Source organism: Dendrobates tinctorius, unplaced genomic scaffold (assembly GCF_039654945.1).
Source record: "Dendrobates tinctorius isolate UK_male_01 unplaced genomic scaffold, ASM3965494v1 ptg000008l, whole genome shotgun sequence".
In the NCBI taxonomy this organism is placed as follows: Eukaryota; Metazoa; Chordata; class Amphibia; order Anura; family Dendrobatidae; genus Dendrobates; species Dendrobates tinctorius.
The window spans coordinates 9,838,295-9,856,029 of NW_027361676.1; the positions used below are offsets into that span (position 1 = coordinate 9,838,295).

The 17,735-nt window shown below is 40.1% G+C and overlaps 2 protein-coding genes across 6 annotated transcripts in view; both read right to left on the bottom strand.

Moving 5' to 3' along the window:
• GATB (glutamyl-tRNA amidotransferase subunit B) overlaps positions 1-17,735 on the bottom strand; it is a 252,889-nt gene that overhangs the window by 140,966 nt on the left and 94,188 nt on the right. For all 5 annotated transcript variants that reach the window (XM_073576265.1, XM_073576264.1, XM_073576261.1 and 2 more), the window contains one exon: positions 5,971-6,169. In XM_073576265.1, the coding sequence (XP_073432366.1) occupies positions 5,971-6,169 (199 nt within the window). The remainder of the gene's footprint in view (positions 1-5,970; positions 6,170-17,735) is intronic.
• On the bottom strand, positions 971-3,654 carry LOC141090146 (uncharacterized). Its single transcript, XM_073576266.1, has 2 exons — positions 3,201-3,654; positions 971-2,314 (listed from the first exon to the last, which is right to left on the bottom strand). Exon 2 carries the CDS (start codon positions 1,921-1,923, stop codon positions 1,177-1,179), a length of 747 nt encoding a protein of 248 aa, XP_073432367.1. The 5' UTR covers positions 1,924-2,314; positions 3,201-3,654; the 3' UTR covers positions 971-1,176.

A 17,735-nucleotide genomic window follows, 5' to 3' on the forward strand; every position in this document is an offset into this window, starting at 1 on the left:
TGCACTCCGGTGAACTCTCTCACGGCAGCTCAGTGATACACTGACAGGAGGTAATTGCTCCCGCAGTGTATCTCCAGCTGTCTTTGAGAGCAGTCACATCAGTGACTGCTTTCAAAGTGACCAGGATCGTCATGTGACATTATGGATTTTCTTCTCTATGGACAGGTGAGAAATATTGTGGTTTATTATTTTATTTTTGTTGCAGGAGACGTTGGCTTTGGGGGATTAGGTGTTCGGTAACTTTGGTTTAATTAAGATTCATTAAAGGAGTCTGTGTCATTATTTCAAATAAAGAACTTTATTCTGGGTGTGCGTTTTTGACATTAACCCCACAAATATGAACCCCACTTGCCACCGCTACAGGGCAAGTGGGAAGAGCTAGGCCAAGTGCCAGATTTGGCGCATTTTATAGATACGCCTTTTCTGGGATGGCTGAGAGCTGTTGCTTTTAGTCTGGGAGGGGCCAATATCCATGGCCCCTTCCTAGGCTATTATTTTCAGCCCACAGCTGTCTTTCTAGTCTTTGCTGGTTAGATTTTATAGGGGTATCCTATGTAAAAAATTTTCTGGGGTCCCCCTGAAAATTAACCATTAAAGGCTAAGCAAACAGCTGTGTGAGCTGATAATAGCCTGGGAACCTTTATGGCTATTGGCTCTTTCCCAGACTATTAACATCAGCCCTCAGCTTTCCCTCTACTGGTTATTAAAATTATGTAGGAGCCCAAGCAATTTTTTTTTCATTTTTTTTCTTTAAAATTAACAGTTGCTACCTGGTTACAGCCTATGTATGTTCGTTTTGTTAATGCTTCTACATAGGCTGGTGACAATGTGTGCGTAGGTTTGTGTGTGTGTTTGCAGGGCTGTGGAGTCGGTAAGCCAAACTCCTCAATTTCCCTTACGACGATTCCACGACTCCGACTCTCACATGTATTGCTTATATTTAAGTGGAAAAATTCATTGTAGTACAATGTGAATATCAGACATTTAATCATTTTTATGATACAATAATCAAGATATTTAGATAGAACATAAAATATATTTATTGGAATACAACTTTAGAGCACAAAAAACTGTAATAAATAGTAACTATGTAATACACTAAGTAATACTGTAATGAAGGTGGCTTGATCGACAATTGCCCCTTTCCCAGCACGTCTCTTCAAGATGGAATCAATTTTAGGGGGTCTGGCGACAATAACCAATTTCCTCACTTTTCCAATCAGATTTCCAGCATGTCCCTCTTGCAGACTCTCTTATTGCCAGCTGCAGTGTGTGCACAACACAGCGCATGTGATGAATATGAAAGTGTTTTGAAGCAGCTTCAACAAGATCATCTATTTCTAAAGTATAATTTTGCTGTTCTTCTGTTGTAATATCTGTTTGTTCCTCAGTTACATTAACAGCACTGTGGCCTTCCATCTCAAACATACTGAATCCTAAATTTTCTTCTAGCTGTTGTTCATTACTCTCATTCATCAGTTTACTTGTACTTATCATATTTGAAGCATTGTCCGTTACAATAGCAAGAACCTGTTCTCTTTTGAGTTCGTAATTTTGCAGAACTTTTTCCACTAAGGCCTGAAGAAACAGGCTGCTGTGATGAGCTTTAGTATCTTTTACGGCCAGTGTCTTGGTAACAATTTCTTTGTTGTCACAAACATATCGAACATTGATGGCAAAATAGTTCACTCTGTGACGTGTGCAGGCATCCATTTTAAGAAACATGAAGCGTCTTTTGAGATCTTCCTTTTGTTTAAGGGCTTCTTCAATCACTAATTTTCTAATACTTTCCAGAGAAACACCAAGTTTGCGGGCCATTTCTCCATTAAGAGCTGTAAAAGCTGGTCGTGCAAATAATGATAATGGTACACCGTCCTTCACAACAAGCTGTATGAGCTGTCTTTTAAACATATCTGCTGTCATTGTTACATTATCTTTGTCACTTACGAAATATCTTGTTAATGATGTTTGAGATGCTCTTTCCTCCTCCTTTGCCTGGCAGGAAGTGCTGGGCGCGGGTTTCTTGGTGCTGCTGTTATCTTTCTCAGACACAGCTTTGAAAACTTCTGGGTGGAAGCGTTGTAAATGTCTTTTTAGATTGGAAGCTCTTGTAGGAGTATTTCTATCACTGCCTGAGTATGTACTGATTTTGGCATCATAGCATTTGTTTTCCTATGGGTCACTTGTCATACATTGACACACAAAATTATTTTTCATCTTGAGTCACTGTGAAATGCTCAAATACAGCTGACTTCATGGGCAGCTTCTTAGACATTTTGTAATCATATAAATTCACTCTCAAAATAACTTTGCCCTATAAAATAAAATAATGTATATTATAATTCCAGCAAGAACAAGGAACCATGCAGAGTGGGGAAAATAAGAATGTGATACACTGACAATTTTGCAAGTTTTCCCACCTACAAAGAATGGAGAGGTCTGCAATTGTACACTTCACCTGTGAGAGATAGACTAAAAAAAAAGCCAGAAAATCACATTGTATGATTTAAATAATATGCATTTTATTGCATGAAATACGTATTTGATACAATAGAAAAACAGAACTAAATATTTGGTACAGAAACCTTTGTTTGCAATTACAGAGGTCAGACATTTCCTGTAGATTCTGTTTCTCTCAGTTGAAGTGTACCTATGATTAAAAATTTCAGACCTGTCCATTCTTGGTAGGTGGGAATCGACAGTGTATCAAATACATACTTTCCCCACTCTATAATTTTAGATAGAAATAAAACAAACTTTGCATAAATCAATAGTACAGATGACAAATATAAAGTTTGTAAAAGATGTTATTAGATAGCTTTACTTTGAATTTCCAATCTCAAGCTTTTCTTAGAGTACAGCTCACTAAATGCTTCACAGTCTATGAAGAGGGGAGGAGGGAGGGAGCAAGTTTGTTGTGTATCATACTCCAGGAACAAAGAAACTGATAACAGAGCTAATAACTTGATGTTTTGGCTTCTATACCTATACAAGTCCTCATATAAGTCCTCATCAATCCTGTTGCTGTATTTTCCCTGTATATTGTATGTATACTGTATAGAAGCTAGCTTCCTAAAAGTATATGAGCTCAAAGAAAAAACAAACAAGCATCAAGCATACAGAGAGAACATACAGTATACTGGACTATTGATTTATGCACAGTTTATTGAAAGTTTAAATATGCTTTAAGAAGTAATTACCTTAACCTTGTTATCCTGTTCACTCTAGCAATTCTTGTGAGATGAGTGCAGGCGTTCCTTCTTTCTGAGTGTGTTTACTTTGTACCCTTGTCTGTAGAGGAGGAGCTTCACTGGTGCTGGAGTGCAGCACTGACTTATCTCAGCTAAGTGAAAGCCTAGATCCTCAGGCTACACTCACACCATGGGCGTAGCCAGGATCAAAATTAGGGGGGGGGGCAGAACCTCATACTGTTTCGCAGAACCTCATACTGCACACCTCAGCTGCTGCAGAACCTCATTCTGCACACCCCTACACTTGAAAATAAAGCCTGCAACTTAAGAAGATAAGGTGAATGCAGTCTTGATGTTGATGTGTTACTGAAGACGAGCAATGCCTGTCCTGGGCGTCTTTTTGGGCAGCTATGAGGTGTACCTGACTGGTGCTAAAAAAAAAAAAAAAAAAAAAAAAAAAAAAAAAAAAAGGAGTGTTAGTCTGGGGGCTTTCAATCTTTTTGGTACAGATAAGATATGGATAGACAGATTTGGATAAATGTATAGATAGATATATAGATAGAGGGATGGATGGATGGATAGAGGGATAAATGAAAGGATAGATAGATGGATAGATAGATGAATACATGGAGGGATAAATAGAGTGTGATACACAGATGACAGCTACAGACAGCAAATAGTACATTGCACATATAGTTCACACATTGTACAGAGAGCACATAATAATCACCTACAATATTAGCATTAGTTACCTTCCTGTGACAGAGATGAACAGTAGTACTTTCACTTTCTCCAGCTCGGGGCCCAGGAATCGGATTATGTGCAGGGCAGGCACCCCTCTCCCCCTCCTCTCTCTGGTGAAGACGGCAGAAGACAGGACAGAGGAGGGGAGATTGACCCCTGCAGTCTGGAGCCGATGCAGGATGGGAGCACTGCAGCATACGAGTTTTGATAGGTGTGTGCCCCTGCTTCTAGGGGGGGGGGGACAGCTGCCCCCCTGCCCCTCGCTGGCTACGGCCATGATTCACACACAGCGTTTTTGCGGATCCGTTTTTTGCAGTAAAATGCAGGGACTCTGGGCATCCCAGCAAAGTCAATGGGTTTTTAGATATGACATTCAGACACATCGTTTTGTGAGGATCCGTTTTTGGGCTCAAAAACCGGATCCTCACAAAGAATGAGCATGTCAGTTTGTGCGGCGTTTTTCTAATCTGATTTTGCTATTGAAAACATTATCTATGAGCTCAAAAACCTTTCAGGTGACGCGGTTTTTTTAAAAAGCTGATCTGCTTTTGCAGCTGAAAAACGTATCCTCAAAAAATGCAGCAAAAACGCTGTGTGTGAATGTAGCCTTAGATCAGGAATAGAACAGCCATTTATAGGACATTTCATAACTTTCCCAAATTCCTATGAAAAAATATTCAGCCCACTCTGCATTGAACTACTGTACCCAATTTATTATATATTTTAATAGTCGGAGTCGGCCCATTTTATACAGACACCGACTCCACGACTCCGACTCCATGGCCCTGTGTGTTTATGTTTACTTATCGGCTTAGTAATGAGGATGTCGGGCTGATACCTTTTCATTACTAAGGGTACCGTTACACTTAGCGATGCACCAGCGATCCCAACAGCGATATGGATCGCTGGTGCATCGCTAAATGGTCGCTAGTGAGCTGCCACACAGGCAGATCTCACCAGCGACATAGCAGGGGTCGGAGGTCGCTTCTTACCTGTCAGACGCGGCGATGAAGACGTCCTCCCGCCCACGTCCACGCGTCGCTCGTCGGCGCCGCAGGAAGCGCCCGACGAGAAATGGTCCAGGACGTTCTCGCTCGACCAGCGATGAGCAGCGGGGGAGCCGGTCGGAGGTAAGTATCAGACATAGCGATATCGCTAGCAATATCGCTGCTACGTCACAAAATCGGTGACGTTACAGTGATATTGCTAGCGATATCGCTATGTGTAACGGGGGCTTTAGCCTAGAGCCTAGGTGTCAATGACAACCCGACACCAAGCCCTAATCCCATTACCCTGATGCCACACTGCATCAGCTTAAAAAAGGTGGTGTTGAACCTAGAAATTACATCACAAAACTTTTTTTTAAATATCGTTATTTAGCTCAAAAAAGCCTTCATTGCTATGCAAAAATCGGCAAAAACGCACCGGGAAAAATGGGAAACAGCTCATCTCCCCGGGCACATTGTACAAAATACAATCACAAAAAAGGAAGACACTTTGAAAACACGGGAACTGTTTTTGTGTACTTGCTATGTTAATTGTTCTTTAAAATGCGATAAGAAATCCAATAATATTTGGAAAAATGAAAAGGCGAAAACACCAAAGCAAAGTGGGGGAACTTAAAGGGAAAGTATGAGCATATTTGTTATTCAGGACCACGAATACCTAGAACAAGGCCCCCACCACCACCCAAAAAAATGGCAGGCTCCTAATACCATTACTCATAATGGCAAAAGGTTATGTAAAGTTACTAATTTCTGATATTTGTAACTGTAGTCAATCGTTTAAGTTTTGTTCATTGTCCTATACAGTCACACCGATTCCCCATGCAAGATAAGAAAAAGATACGACTCTTTGCAATAGTAATGATGCAGAAGAGTTAAATGGGTAGCTTTTTGCACATTGTCTTTGACAATACTCTAAAATGAATATAACAAAGCAAAAATGTTCACAGTAAAGCATCGCTGCAAGCAGACAATGCAAAACCTTTTGATTTCAAATGGTAAATCCAGTTTATTACAATGCACGTACATACCAGCTCTATTTAAGTCAATGAGTGTCTGGTGCATTGTATCATCATGAAGACTCTTCCCACTGTCCTGCTCCAGCTGAACCTGTTTGATCCGAACACACTTAGAGACCATCTGATTCCACGATGTGCCTACTTGATAGCGATACGTAAGAATTCCATTTACTGCGACTGGAAGTCTCTGTTGAGTAATCTGATAACCAGCCTGCAAAATATTACACAGCATGTTTGGAAAGTACATAGTGTACACTATTGTTATAACTAGAGTTGAGCGAATTTGGTCGGATTTCGTGAAACCCGAATGAAACAAAATTTGTTTCAGATGAAACTGGTCCGACTAGGACAAAAAAAGTTGGGAGTTTCGTCCGAAACCCGACCCCAATGCAAGTCAATGGGGATTAAAAGTCGGCATTGAGTGGATGAATGTCATCCGCTCAATGCAGACTTTTATTTCCCATTGGCTTGCATTGGGGTCGGGTTTTGGACGAAACTCCGACTTTTTTTGCCCTAGTCTCGGACCAGTTTCATCTGAAACACTATTGTTTCATGAAACCCGATCCGACTAAAGCCGCTCAACTCTAGTCATAACATATTGTCAAACACGTCATTGATATATTCAACTAATCAAAATCAAATGTTTGCAGTTTCAAGTCCCCTAAAAAGATGGAAAAAAAAAATAATATATATTTTATTATACAGCTCCGGAAAAAATTAAGAGACCAGCACATCAAAATTCTGTCATGGGCAGCCCATTCTCCAGACCTGAACCCCATTGAAAACCTCTGGAATGTAATCAAGAGGATGATGGATAGTCAAACGCCATCAAACAATGAAGAACTGCTTAAATTTTTGAGCCAGAAGCAGTGTGGAAGACTGGTGGCAAGCATGCCAAGACGCATGAAAGCGTTTTTTAAAAATCATGTTTATTCCACAAAAAATTGATTTCAGAACTCTTCCTGAGTAAAACATTAGTATTGTTGTTTCTAAATGATTATGAACTTGTTTTCTTTGCATTATTTGAGGTCTGAATGCACTTGGTTTTTTTTTAAATTTTGACCCTTTTTCTTTGTTAGAAAAAAAAATACAAAATTTATTGCTTGGAAATTCGGAGACATGTTGTCAGAAGCTTATAGACTAAAAGAACAATTTACATTTTACTCAAAAATATACAGTGCCTACAAGTAGTATTCAACCCCCTGCAGATTTAGCAGGTTTGATAAGATGCAAATAAGTTAGAGCCTTCAAACTTCACACAAGAGCAGGATTTATTAACAGATGCATAAATCTTACAAACCAAAAAGTTATGTTGCTCAGTTAAATTTTAATAAATTTTAAACATAAAAGTGTGGGTCAATTATTATTCAACCCCTAGGTTTAATACTTTGTGGAATAACCCTTGTTTGCAATTACAGCTAATAATCGTCTTTTATAAGACCTGATCAGGCCGGCACAGGTCTCTGGAGTTATCTTGGCCCACTCCTCCATGCAGATCTTCTCCAAGTTATCTAGGTTCTTTGGGTGTCTCATGTGGACTTTAATCTTGAGCTCCTTCCACAAGTTTTCAATTAGGTTAAGGTCAGGAGACTGACTAGGCCACTGCAACACCTTGATTTTTTCCCTCTTGAACCAGGCCTTGGTTTTCTTGGCTGTGTGCTTTGGGTCGTTGTCTGGTTGGAAGATGAAATGACGACCCATCTTAAGATCCTTGATGGAGGAGCGGAGGTTCTTGGCCAAAATCTCCAGGTAGGCCGTGCTATCCATCTTCCCATGGATGCGGACCAGATGGCCAGGCCCCTTGGCAGAGAAACAGCCCCACAGCATGATGCTGACACCACCATGCTTGACTGTAGGGATGGTATTCTTGGGGTCGTATGCAGTGCCATCCAGTCTCCAAACGTCACGTGTGTGGTTGGCACCAAAGATCTCGATCTTGGTCTCATCAGACCAGAGAACCTTGAACCAGTCTGTCTCAGAGTCCTCCAAGTGATCATGAGCAAACTGTAGACGAGCCTTGACATGACGCTTTGAAAGTAAAGGTACATTACGGGCTCGTCTGGAACGGAGACCATTGCGGTGGAGTACGTTACTTATGGTATTGACTGAAACCAATGTCCCCACTGCCATGAGCTCTTCCCGGAGCTCCTTCCTTGTTGTCCTTGGGTTAGCCTTGACTCTTCGGACAAGCCTGGCCTCGGCACGGGAGGAAACTTTCAAAGGCTGTCCAGGCCGTGGAAGGCTAACAGTAGTTCCATAAGCCTTCCACTTCCGGATGATGCTCCCAACAGTGGAGACAGGTAGGCCCAACTCCTTGGAAAGGGTTTTGTACCCCTTGCCAGCCTTGTGACCCTCCACGATCTTGTCTCTGATGGCCTTGGAATGCTCCTTTGTCTTTCCCATGTTGACCATGTATGAGTGCTGTTCACAAGTTTGGGGAGGGTCTTAAATAGTCAGAAAAGGTTGGAAAAAGAGATAATTAATCCAAACATGTGAAGCTCATTGTTCTTTGTGCCTGAAATACTTCTTAATACTTTAGGGGAACCAAACAGAATTCTGGTGGTTTGAGGGGTTGAATAATAAATGACCCTCTGAATAAACTTTTCACAATTTAAAAAAAAATTAAACAAAGAAATAACATTCTTTTTTGCTGCAGTGCATTTCACACTTCCAGGCTGATCTACAGTCCAAATGTCACAATGCCAAGTTAATTCCGAATGTGTAAACCTGCTAAATCTGCAGGGGGTTGAATACTACTTGTAGGCATTGTACCTATAAAGAGAAAAATCAGACAAACTGAACATTTGAAAGTTTTCTCTTAATTTTTGCCAGAGCTGTATATAAAAATTCCAATAACCCCCTTTTCCCTGTTAAAAATAAAGGAAAAAAAGACATATTTGGTATCGCTGTGTCTGTAAAAGTCTGATTTATCAGAATTAGCTTCTATGAAAAAAAGAGAGAGAGACAGTCAGTTCATCAAGCAAAAAAACAAGCTCTCATAAACAGAAAAATGTAAACGTTCGTAATCTCGGAAAGTAACACAAAATTCACAATTCTTTTTGTTCATCCCTTAAATATATACATAATGTTTGCAAGCATCACCTGAATCACATGGAACCAGCAGTGTCATGTGTTTCCAGGTCATTTTTACTTAAACATAAACCCTAAAAAAAAAAAAAAAACAATGTTGGATTTGCATTTTTTTTTTTCACAATTTCATCCCAATTATAATTGTTCTCGTGTTTTCAATACATTGTATGAAAAAATATGTCTGGCATTATTCAAAATTACAGCTTTTCCTACAAAGAACAGGCCATGAAAAAAAAGTTATAGCTCATGGAAGAACGTGGAAAAAAGGAAAACTGCAAAAAATATTTCTTGGTCCTCAACCTATTCACCACCTATGATAGATTTTTTATATATATATATATATATATATATATATATATATATATATATACACATACATACAGTATATATATATATATATATATATATATATATATATATATATACACACATACACATACATACATACATACAGTACAGACCAAAAGTTTGGACACACCTTCTCATTCAAAGAGTTTTCTTTATTTCCATGACTATGAAAATTGTAAAATTGTAGATTCACTCTGAAGGCATCAAAACTATGAATTAACATGTGGAATTATATAATTAACAAAAAAGTGTGAATCAACTGAAGATATGTCTTATATTCTAGGTTCTTCAAAGTAGCCACCTTTTGCTTTAATTACTGCTTTGCACACTCTTGCCATTCTCTTGATGAGCTTCAAGAGGTAGTCACCGGAAATGGTCTTCCAACAGTCTTGAAGGAGTTCCCAGAGATGTTTAGCACTTGTTAGCCCTTTTGCCTTCACTCTGTGGTCCAGCTCACTGCAAAACCATCTCGATTGGGTTCAGGTCTGGTGACTGTGGAGGGCCAGGTCATCTGGCGTAGCACCCCATCACTCTCCTTCTTGGTCAAATAGCCCTTACACAGCCTGGTGGTGTTTGGGGTCATTGTATTGTTGAAAAATAAATGATGGTCCGACTAAATGCAAACCGGATGGAATAGCATGTCGCTGCAAGATGCTGTTGTAGCCATGCTGGTTCAGTATGCCTTCAATTTTGAATAAATCCCCAAGTGTCACCAGCAAAGCATCCCCACACCATCACACCTCCTCCTCCATGCTTCACGGTGGGACCAGGCATGTATAGTCCATCCATTCACCTTTTCTGATTTGCACAAAGACATGGTGGTTTGAACCAAAGATCTCAAATTTGGACTCATCAGACCAAAGCACAGATTTCCACTGGTCTAATGTCCATTCCTTGTGTTCTTTAGCCCAAACAAGTCTCTTCTGCTTGTTGCCTGTCCTTAGCAGTGGTTTCCTAGCAGTTATTTTACTATGAAGGCCTGCTGCACAAAGTCTCCTCTTAACAGTTGTAGTAGACATGTGTCTGCTGGTAGGACTCTGTGTGGCATTGACCTGGTCTCTAATCTGAGCTGCTGTTAACCTGCGATTTCTGAGGCTCGTGACTCAGATGAACTTATCCTCTGCAGCAGAGGTGACTCCTGATATTCCTTTCCTGGGGCGGTCCTCATATGAGCCAGTTTCTTTGTAGCGCTTGATGGTTTTTGCCACTGCATTTGGGGACACTTTCAAAGTTTCCCCAATTTATCGGACTGACTGACCTTCATTTCTTAAAGTAATGATGGCCACTCGTTTTTCTTTACTTAGCTGCTTTTTTCTTGCCATAATACAAATTCTAACAGTCTATTCAGTAGGACTATCAGCGGTGTATCCACCAGACTTCTGTACAACACAACTGATGGTCCCAACCCCATTTATAAGGCAAGAAATCCCACTTATTAAACCTGACAGGACACACCTGTGAAGTGAAAACCATTTCCGGTGACTACCTCATGAAGCTCATCAAGAGAATGCCAAGAGTGTACAAAGCAGTAATCAAAGCAAAAGGTGGCTACTTGGAAGAACCTAGAATATAAGACATATTTTCAGTTGTTTCACACTTTTTTGTTAATTATATAATTCCACATGTGTTAATTCATAGTTTTGATGCCTTCAGAGTGAATCTACAATTTTCATAGTCATGAAAATAAAGAAAACTCTTTGAATGAGAAGGTGTGTCCAAACTTTTGGTCTGTACTGTACATACATATACACTACCGTTCAAAAGTTTGGGGTCACCCAGACAATTTTGTGTTTTCCATGAGAACGCAAATGAGTTGCCAAATGAATTTAAAATCTAGTCCAGACATTGACAAGGTTAAAAAAAAAAAAAGATTTTTATTTGAAATAATAATTTTCTCCTTCAAACTTTGCTTTTGTCACAGAATGCTCCCTTTGCAGCAATTACAGCATTAGAGACCTTTGGAATTCTAGCAGTTAATTTGCGGAGGTATTCTGGAGACATTTCACCCTATGCTTCCAGAAGCCCCGCCCACAAGTTGGTTTGGCTTGATGGGTACTTTTTGCATACCATACGGTCAAGCTGCTCCCACAACAGCTCAATGGGGTTGAGATCTGGTGACTGCGCTGGCTACTCCTTTACAAATAGTTCTTGCATAATTTGGAGGTGTGCTTTGGGTCATTGTCCTGTGTTAGGATGAAATTTGCTCCAATCAAGTGCTGTTCACAGGGTATGGCATGGCGTTGCAAAATGGACCGATAGCCTTCCTTATTCAAAATCCCTTTTACCTTGTACAAATCCCCCACTTTACCAGCAACAAAGCAACCCGAGACCATCACATTACCTACACCATGCTTGACAGATAGCGTCAGGCGCTCTTCCAGCATCTTTTCCGTTGTTCTGCATCTTACAAATGTTCTTCTGTGTGATCTAAACACCTCAAACTTGGCATCTGTCCATAACAATTTTTTCCAATCTTCCTCTGTCCAATGTCTGTGCTCTTTTGCCCATATTAATCTTTTCCTTTTATTAGCCAGTCTCAGATATGGCTTTTTCTTTGCCACTCTGCCCTGAAGGCCAGCATCCCGGAGTCGTCTCTTCACTATAGATGTTGACACTGGCATTTTGCTTGTACTATTTAATGAAGCTGCCAGTTGAGGACCTGTGAGGTGTCGATTTCTCAAACTACAGACTCTAATGTACTTGTCTTGTTGCTCAGTTGTGCAGCGGAGCCTCCCACTTCTCTTTCTACTCCGGTTAGAGCCTGCTTGAGCTCTCCTCTGAAGGGAGTAGTACACACTGTTGTAGGAAATCTTCAGTTTCTTGGCAATTTCTCGCATGGAATAGCCTGCATTTCTAAGAACAAGGCTGTTAAGTTTCACATCAAAGTTCTTTTTTTCTGGCCATTCTGAGAGTTTAATGGAACTAACAAATGTAATGCTCCCTCCAGATTCTCAACTAGCTCAAAGGAAGGTCAGGTTTATAGCTTCTCTAATCAGCCAAACTGTTTTCAGCTGTGCTAACATACTTGCACAAGGGTTTTCAAGGGTATTCTAACCATCCATTAGTCTTCTTACACAGTTAGCAAACACAAAGTACCATAAGAACACTGGAGTGATGGTTGTTGGAAATGGGTCTCTATACACTTATGAAGACATTGCATTACAAACCAGACGTTTGCAGCTAGAATAGTCATTTACCACATTAACAATGTATAGAGTGTATTTATTGAATCATTAAATGTTAGCTTCATTGGAAAAAAAAATGCTTTTCTTTCAAAAATAAGAAAATTTCTAAGTGACCTTAAACTTTTGAACGGTAGTGTATATACACATATACACACACGTCATAGGTTGGTGTCTCTCCTTTTGATGCGGGCTCCGGCCTCTTTTCTGGCAAATGACAGCTAATTTGATAAAATAACCTATACATGCTTGATATCTGCAAATTCGTAATGACCTGAAGAATCATAATGGCATGTCAGTTTTAGAATTTAGTGAACATGGTAAGAAAAAAAAATTGTGGAATTGCACTTTTTTGCAATTTTACCGCGCCCCCGCCAGTCAGCTGTTCTCGGTGTCGGTGGACGAACTGCTCAAATGCAGCTCAGTCTTCTGATAGTGGAGGTGGAAGGGTATTGCACATCTGCCTCCTACTGATTTGATTAACCTCTTCCCGACCGCCCACAGTAGATAAACGTTGGCGCTTGCTGGGCTTTGTGCAGCGCCGACGTTTATCTACTGTCGGCGGTTTTGTGCCCCCCGAGATCCCCACATACCTTACAACGCGGGGATCCCGGTGCACAATGCATGCTGGGACCACCGACGTCATCGAGACCTGATTGGTTCAGGTCCTGATGACGTCTGCGTCACAGCAGCCAATGGGAGCGATCGCTGGGAAAGCTGCTTGTTTCCCGGCGATCTCACTCATTGTAACGCGGCTTCTCCTCTGATCTAACACTGACAGATGATCAGAGGTGAAGCAGCGTTACTGTGTGACTAGATCGCTGCCTGGCACAGCTGATCGCTGCCTGGCACAGCTGTGCCAGGCAGCGATCTTGTCACACAGTAACGCTGCTTCTCCTCTGATCATCTGTCATTGTGAGATCAGAGGAGAAGTGGCGTTACTATGAGTCAGATCGCAGGGCAGCAATCTTGTCACAAAAATAAAAAAAAGTAAAGAAAAAAAAAAAGCAGGTACACAGGTTAGGGCTAGGGCTAGGGCTGGGATTAAGGTTATGGGTGTGTTGGTGTTAGGTTTTTGGTTAGGGTTATGGTTAGGGCTGAGATTAGGGTTAGGGGTGTGTTGGGGTTAGGGTTGGAATTAGAATTGGGGGTTTCCACTGTTTAGGTATATCAGGGGCTCTGTAAATGCAATATGCCGCCCGCAGACCATTCCATCAAAGTCTGCATTCCAGAACGTCACTACTTCCCTTCCGAGCCCCACCGTGTGCCCAAACAGTAGTTTTCTCCCACATATGGGGTACCAGCGTACTCAGGACAAATTGGACAACAACTCTTAGGGTCCAATTTCTCCTGTTACCCTTGTGAAAATAAAAATTGGGGGCTAAAAGATCATTTTTGTGGAAAAAAAAATGATTTTTTTATTTTCACGCCTCTACATTATAAACTTTACTGAAACACTTGGGGGTTCAAAGTGCTCACCACACATCTAGATAAGTTCCTTGGGGGGGTCTAGTTTCCAAAATGGGGTCACTTGTGGGGGATTTCCACTGTTTAGGTACATCAGGGGCTCTGCAAACGCGACATGACACCCGCAGACCATTCCATCAAAGTCTGCATTTCAGAACGTCACTACTTCCCTTCCGAGCCCCACCGTGTGCCCAAACAGTAGTTTTCTCCCACATATAGGGTACCAACGTACTCAGGACAAATTGGACAACAACTTTTGGGGTCCAATTTCTCCTGTTACCCTTAGGAAAATAAAAATTGGAGGCTAAAAGATCATTTTTGTGGAAAAAAAATGATTTTTTTTATTTTCACGGCTCTACATTATAAACTTTAGTGAAACACTTGGGGGTTCAAAGTGCTCACCACACATCTAGATAAGTCCCTTGGGGGGGTCTAATTTCCAAAATGGGTTCACTTGTGGGGGGTTTCCACTGTTTAGGTACATCAGGGGCTCTCCAAATGCGACATGGCATCCGATCTCAATTCCAGCCAATTCTGCATTGAAAAAGTCAAACGGCACTCCTTCCGTTCTGAGCTCTGCCGTGTGCTCAAACAGTGGTTTAGCCCCACATATGGGGTATTGGCGTATTCGGGAGAAATTGCACAAAAAATTTTGTGGTTCATTTTTTTTTTTTACACTTGCGAAAATAAAAAAAAAAATGGTTTTGAAGTAAAATGTTTGTGAAAAAAAGTTAAATGTTTATTTTTTCCTTCCATATTCCATTCATTCATGTGAAGCACCTGAAGGGTTAATAAACTTCTTGAATGTGGTTTTGAGTACATGGAGAGGTGCAGTTTTTAGAATGGTGTCACTTTTGGGTATTTTCTGTCATATTGACCCTCCAAACTCACTTCAAATGTGAAGTGGTCCCTTAAAAAAAATGGTGTTGCAAATTTTGTTGTAAAAATGAGAAATCGCTGCTCAACTTTTAACCCTCATAACTTCCTAAAAAAAAAAAATTATGCTTCCAAAATTGTGCAGATGTAAAGTAGACATGTGGGAAATGTTATTTATTAACTATTTTGTGCGATATCACTCTCTGATTTAAGGGCATAAAAATTAAAAGTTTGAAAATTGCAAAATTTTCTAAATTTTCGCCAAATTTTGATTTTTTTTTAACAAATAAGCGCAGATCATATCTAAAAATTTTTACCACAATCATGAAGTACAATATGTCATGAGAAAACAATGTCAGAATCAGTAGGATCCGTTGAAGCGTTCTAGAGTTATGACCTCATAAAGTGACACTGGTCAGAATTGAAAAAATTGGCCCGGTCACGAAGGCAAAAACAGGCTCGGGTGCGAAGGGGTTAAGAGTCGAATGTGCAGTAATACACCGCAGCCACTGTAAGATGACAGAGTAGCTCCGTAATGGAGCAGTTCTGGAAGGTGACCGGCGCCGAGAATAGCTTGTCGGCAGGGATATCAGACCGCAACTCATCAGACATTGATGACCAATCCGAAGGAACGTTTGCTGGTGAACAACAATAATAAAAGGGCATTTGATTAGCAACAATTAGCAGCTACTTACTCTTCTAATTCCAATAGAAGCTAACAGGGATGTACTTAATTTTTCGCACACTGCGTTTGCATTTTAGCATATTTTTGTTAAATGAAGACAGCATATTTTGTAATGTACTGTTGCTAATCTGAGTTTGTAGTTACCCAATTTTAAGACCTTCGGAGGACCAGATATTGTTTATTATGTGCAGATACATACGGTAAAACCATTGAAATCAAAGAGAGTGTACTTATCTTTTTTTCTCATGACTGTAAATAACCATAGCTGGAAAAAGATATGTCTGAATATAAATGCAAGTTTTAATATGCTGAATATCACAGCATGATTAAATACTCAAGGATAGCAGACACAGTACATTAAGCTAATTCATCATAAGAGAAGCGTTGAGAGTGTTTATACACATGTACAATGCGGATTGATGGCTCTCCACTTTATAACACTCTGTCCAGAGGCAGACAAGGTCACCAAAACATGAATGCAAGAGGAAATTAATTTTCATTAAGCAGCTCACGTTTAGAGAGAAATCTTTTAAATCACTGATATTGAAAATGAAACTGCAATCAAGGAAAGAAAACATCAGGCCTTCAGTGGATTAATGGCTTTCTTTAAAGGTCTGAATCACTAAGGATGGGACTGCAAGTGTTAATTAATGTCCTATCGAATGGAATGGTAAGGGCTTTTCCACACAGGTGCAATTAAGGCCTGTTCTCGATTCTGTATTCTTTTCTTCTAAATGGCAAGCTAAAAGGTTGAGTTCATACATTGCATTCTAATCGCTGCTTTGACCATTTTGTTTTGGAAATGATGCGATCTGCACCGCTAATAAACAAATAACATAAAAAAAAGCAATGGGCTTATTGTAGCAAAATTGCTGCACAGAGAATACTGTAACCTCTGCTCATAACGATACATTTTCTTATAATTTAAAACTTTTGTGTGACAAATTTTGGTTTCCACTCAATATTTACAGTGATGCCCCTTATTTTCCAAGACTCTTGCAGTTCACCCTCACAGATGGATATAAATTTATGGGTCAAATCACAACTGATGGCGTTTTTGCTTTGTTTGTTCTCCCTCTTTTTGAGGATTGAACACAAGTTCTCAATGTGATTCAGATCCAGGGAATTTACAGCCATGATCTCAAAATGTCAAGGTATTGTTCACGGAGCCACCTAGATAAAATTGTGAACTAGCCCACTCACTTGGATGTAAAGCAACCCAACACATGAATGGTCTCAGGATGATTTATTGTTGGTATGACTCAGGACTCAACGTAGCACTCAAGTTTTCTTTTCAATGTCAATCCCATTTAAAACCTGTGGTCAATCTTCAATGGGCAGATCGACAAACAAAAATACAGAAATTGTGTTAAACTACTAGCACTGATTAAACAAGAATGGGCTCCCATTAGTCAGGATTTGGCCCAAAAGTTTATATTCAGCATGTCAGAGTGAATCGTAGAAGTCTTGAAAACTAAGGGTCAATAGTGTAACTGAGTCTTTACATAAATTTGGTGTAGTTGTCAAAAGTTTAAAAGCTTATGAAATGCTCATAATTGTACCTCTAACTATAGAAACATCTGACTAAAAGATGTTAAAGTACAAAAGTAGCAAATCTGTGAAAACTAAAATTTGTCAGTCTCAACACTTTGACCACCATGGTACTGCCAAAAAAAGGAAGAAATACAGGTAAATGCTTTGCCTCAATAACTGTAAGAGGGGCCACCTACAGCCTCAAATGTTAGTTACTAGCTGGAAGGAGACAGACATGTATCAGTAAGGAGTGAAGAGCTCATGTGTTCTTATGGTAATTTAGAATATGGTTACACTTGCAGACTTGCTGTGTTAAATGACGTACAATCGGCTACCTGTTTGTTGTTGGGTGGTTTTTTAATAGACTGACCGATCGACCACACTTCCCACACAGAAAGATCAGTAACAGATCATTTTGTGCAGAAAGGTCCAGCGATGTAGGCTGTGGACCTCTTTTGAGTAAAATATAGCTTTTATCGCATTTAAAAATAGGTCCAGGTACTTGGTATACTAAATATGCTATAAGCACATTGTCAGTAAAGATAAAAAGGTGCAGGATTAAAACCAACACGTTTCGACTTGCGTCTTAATTATTA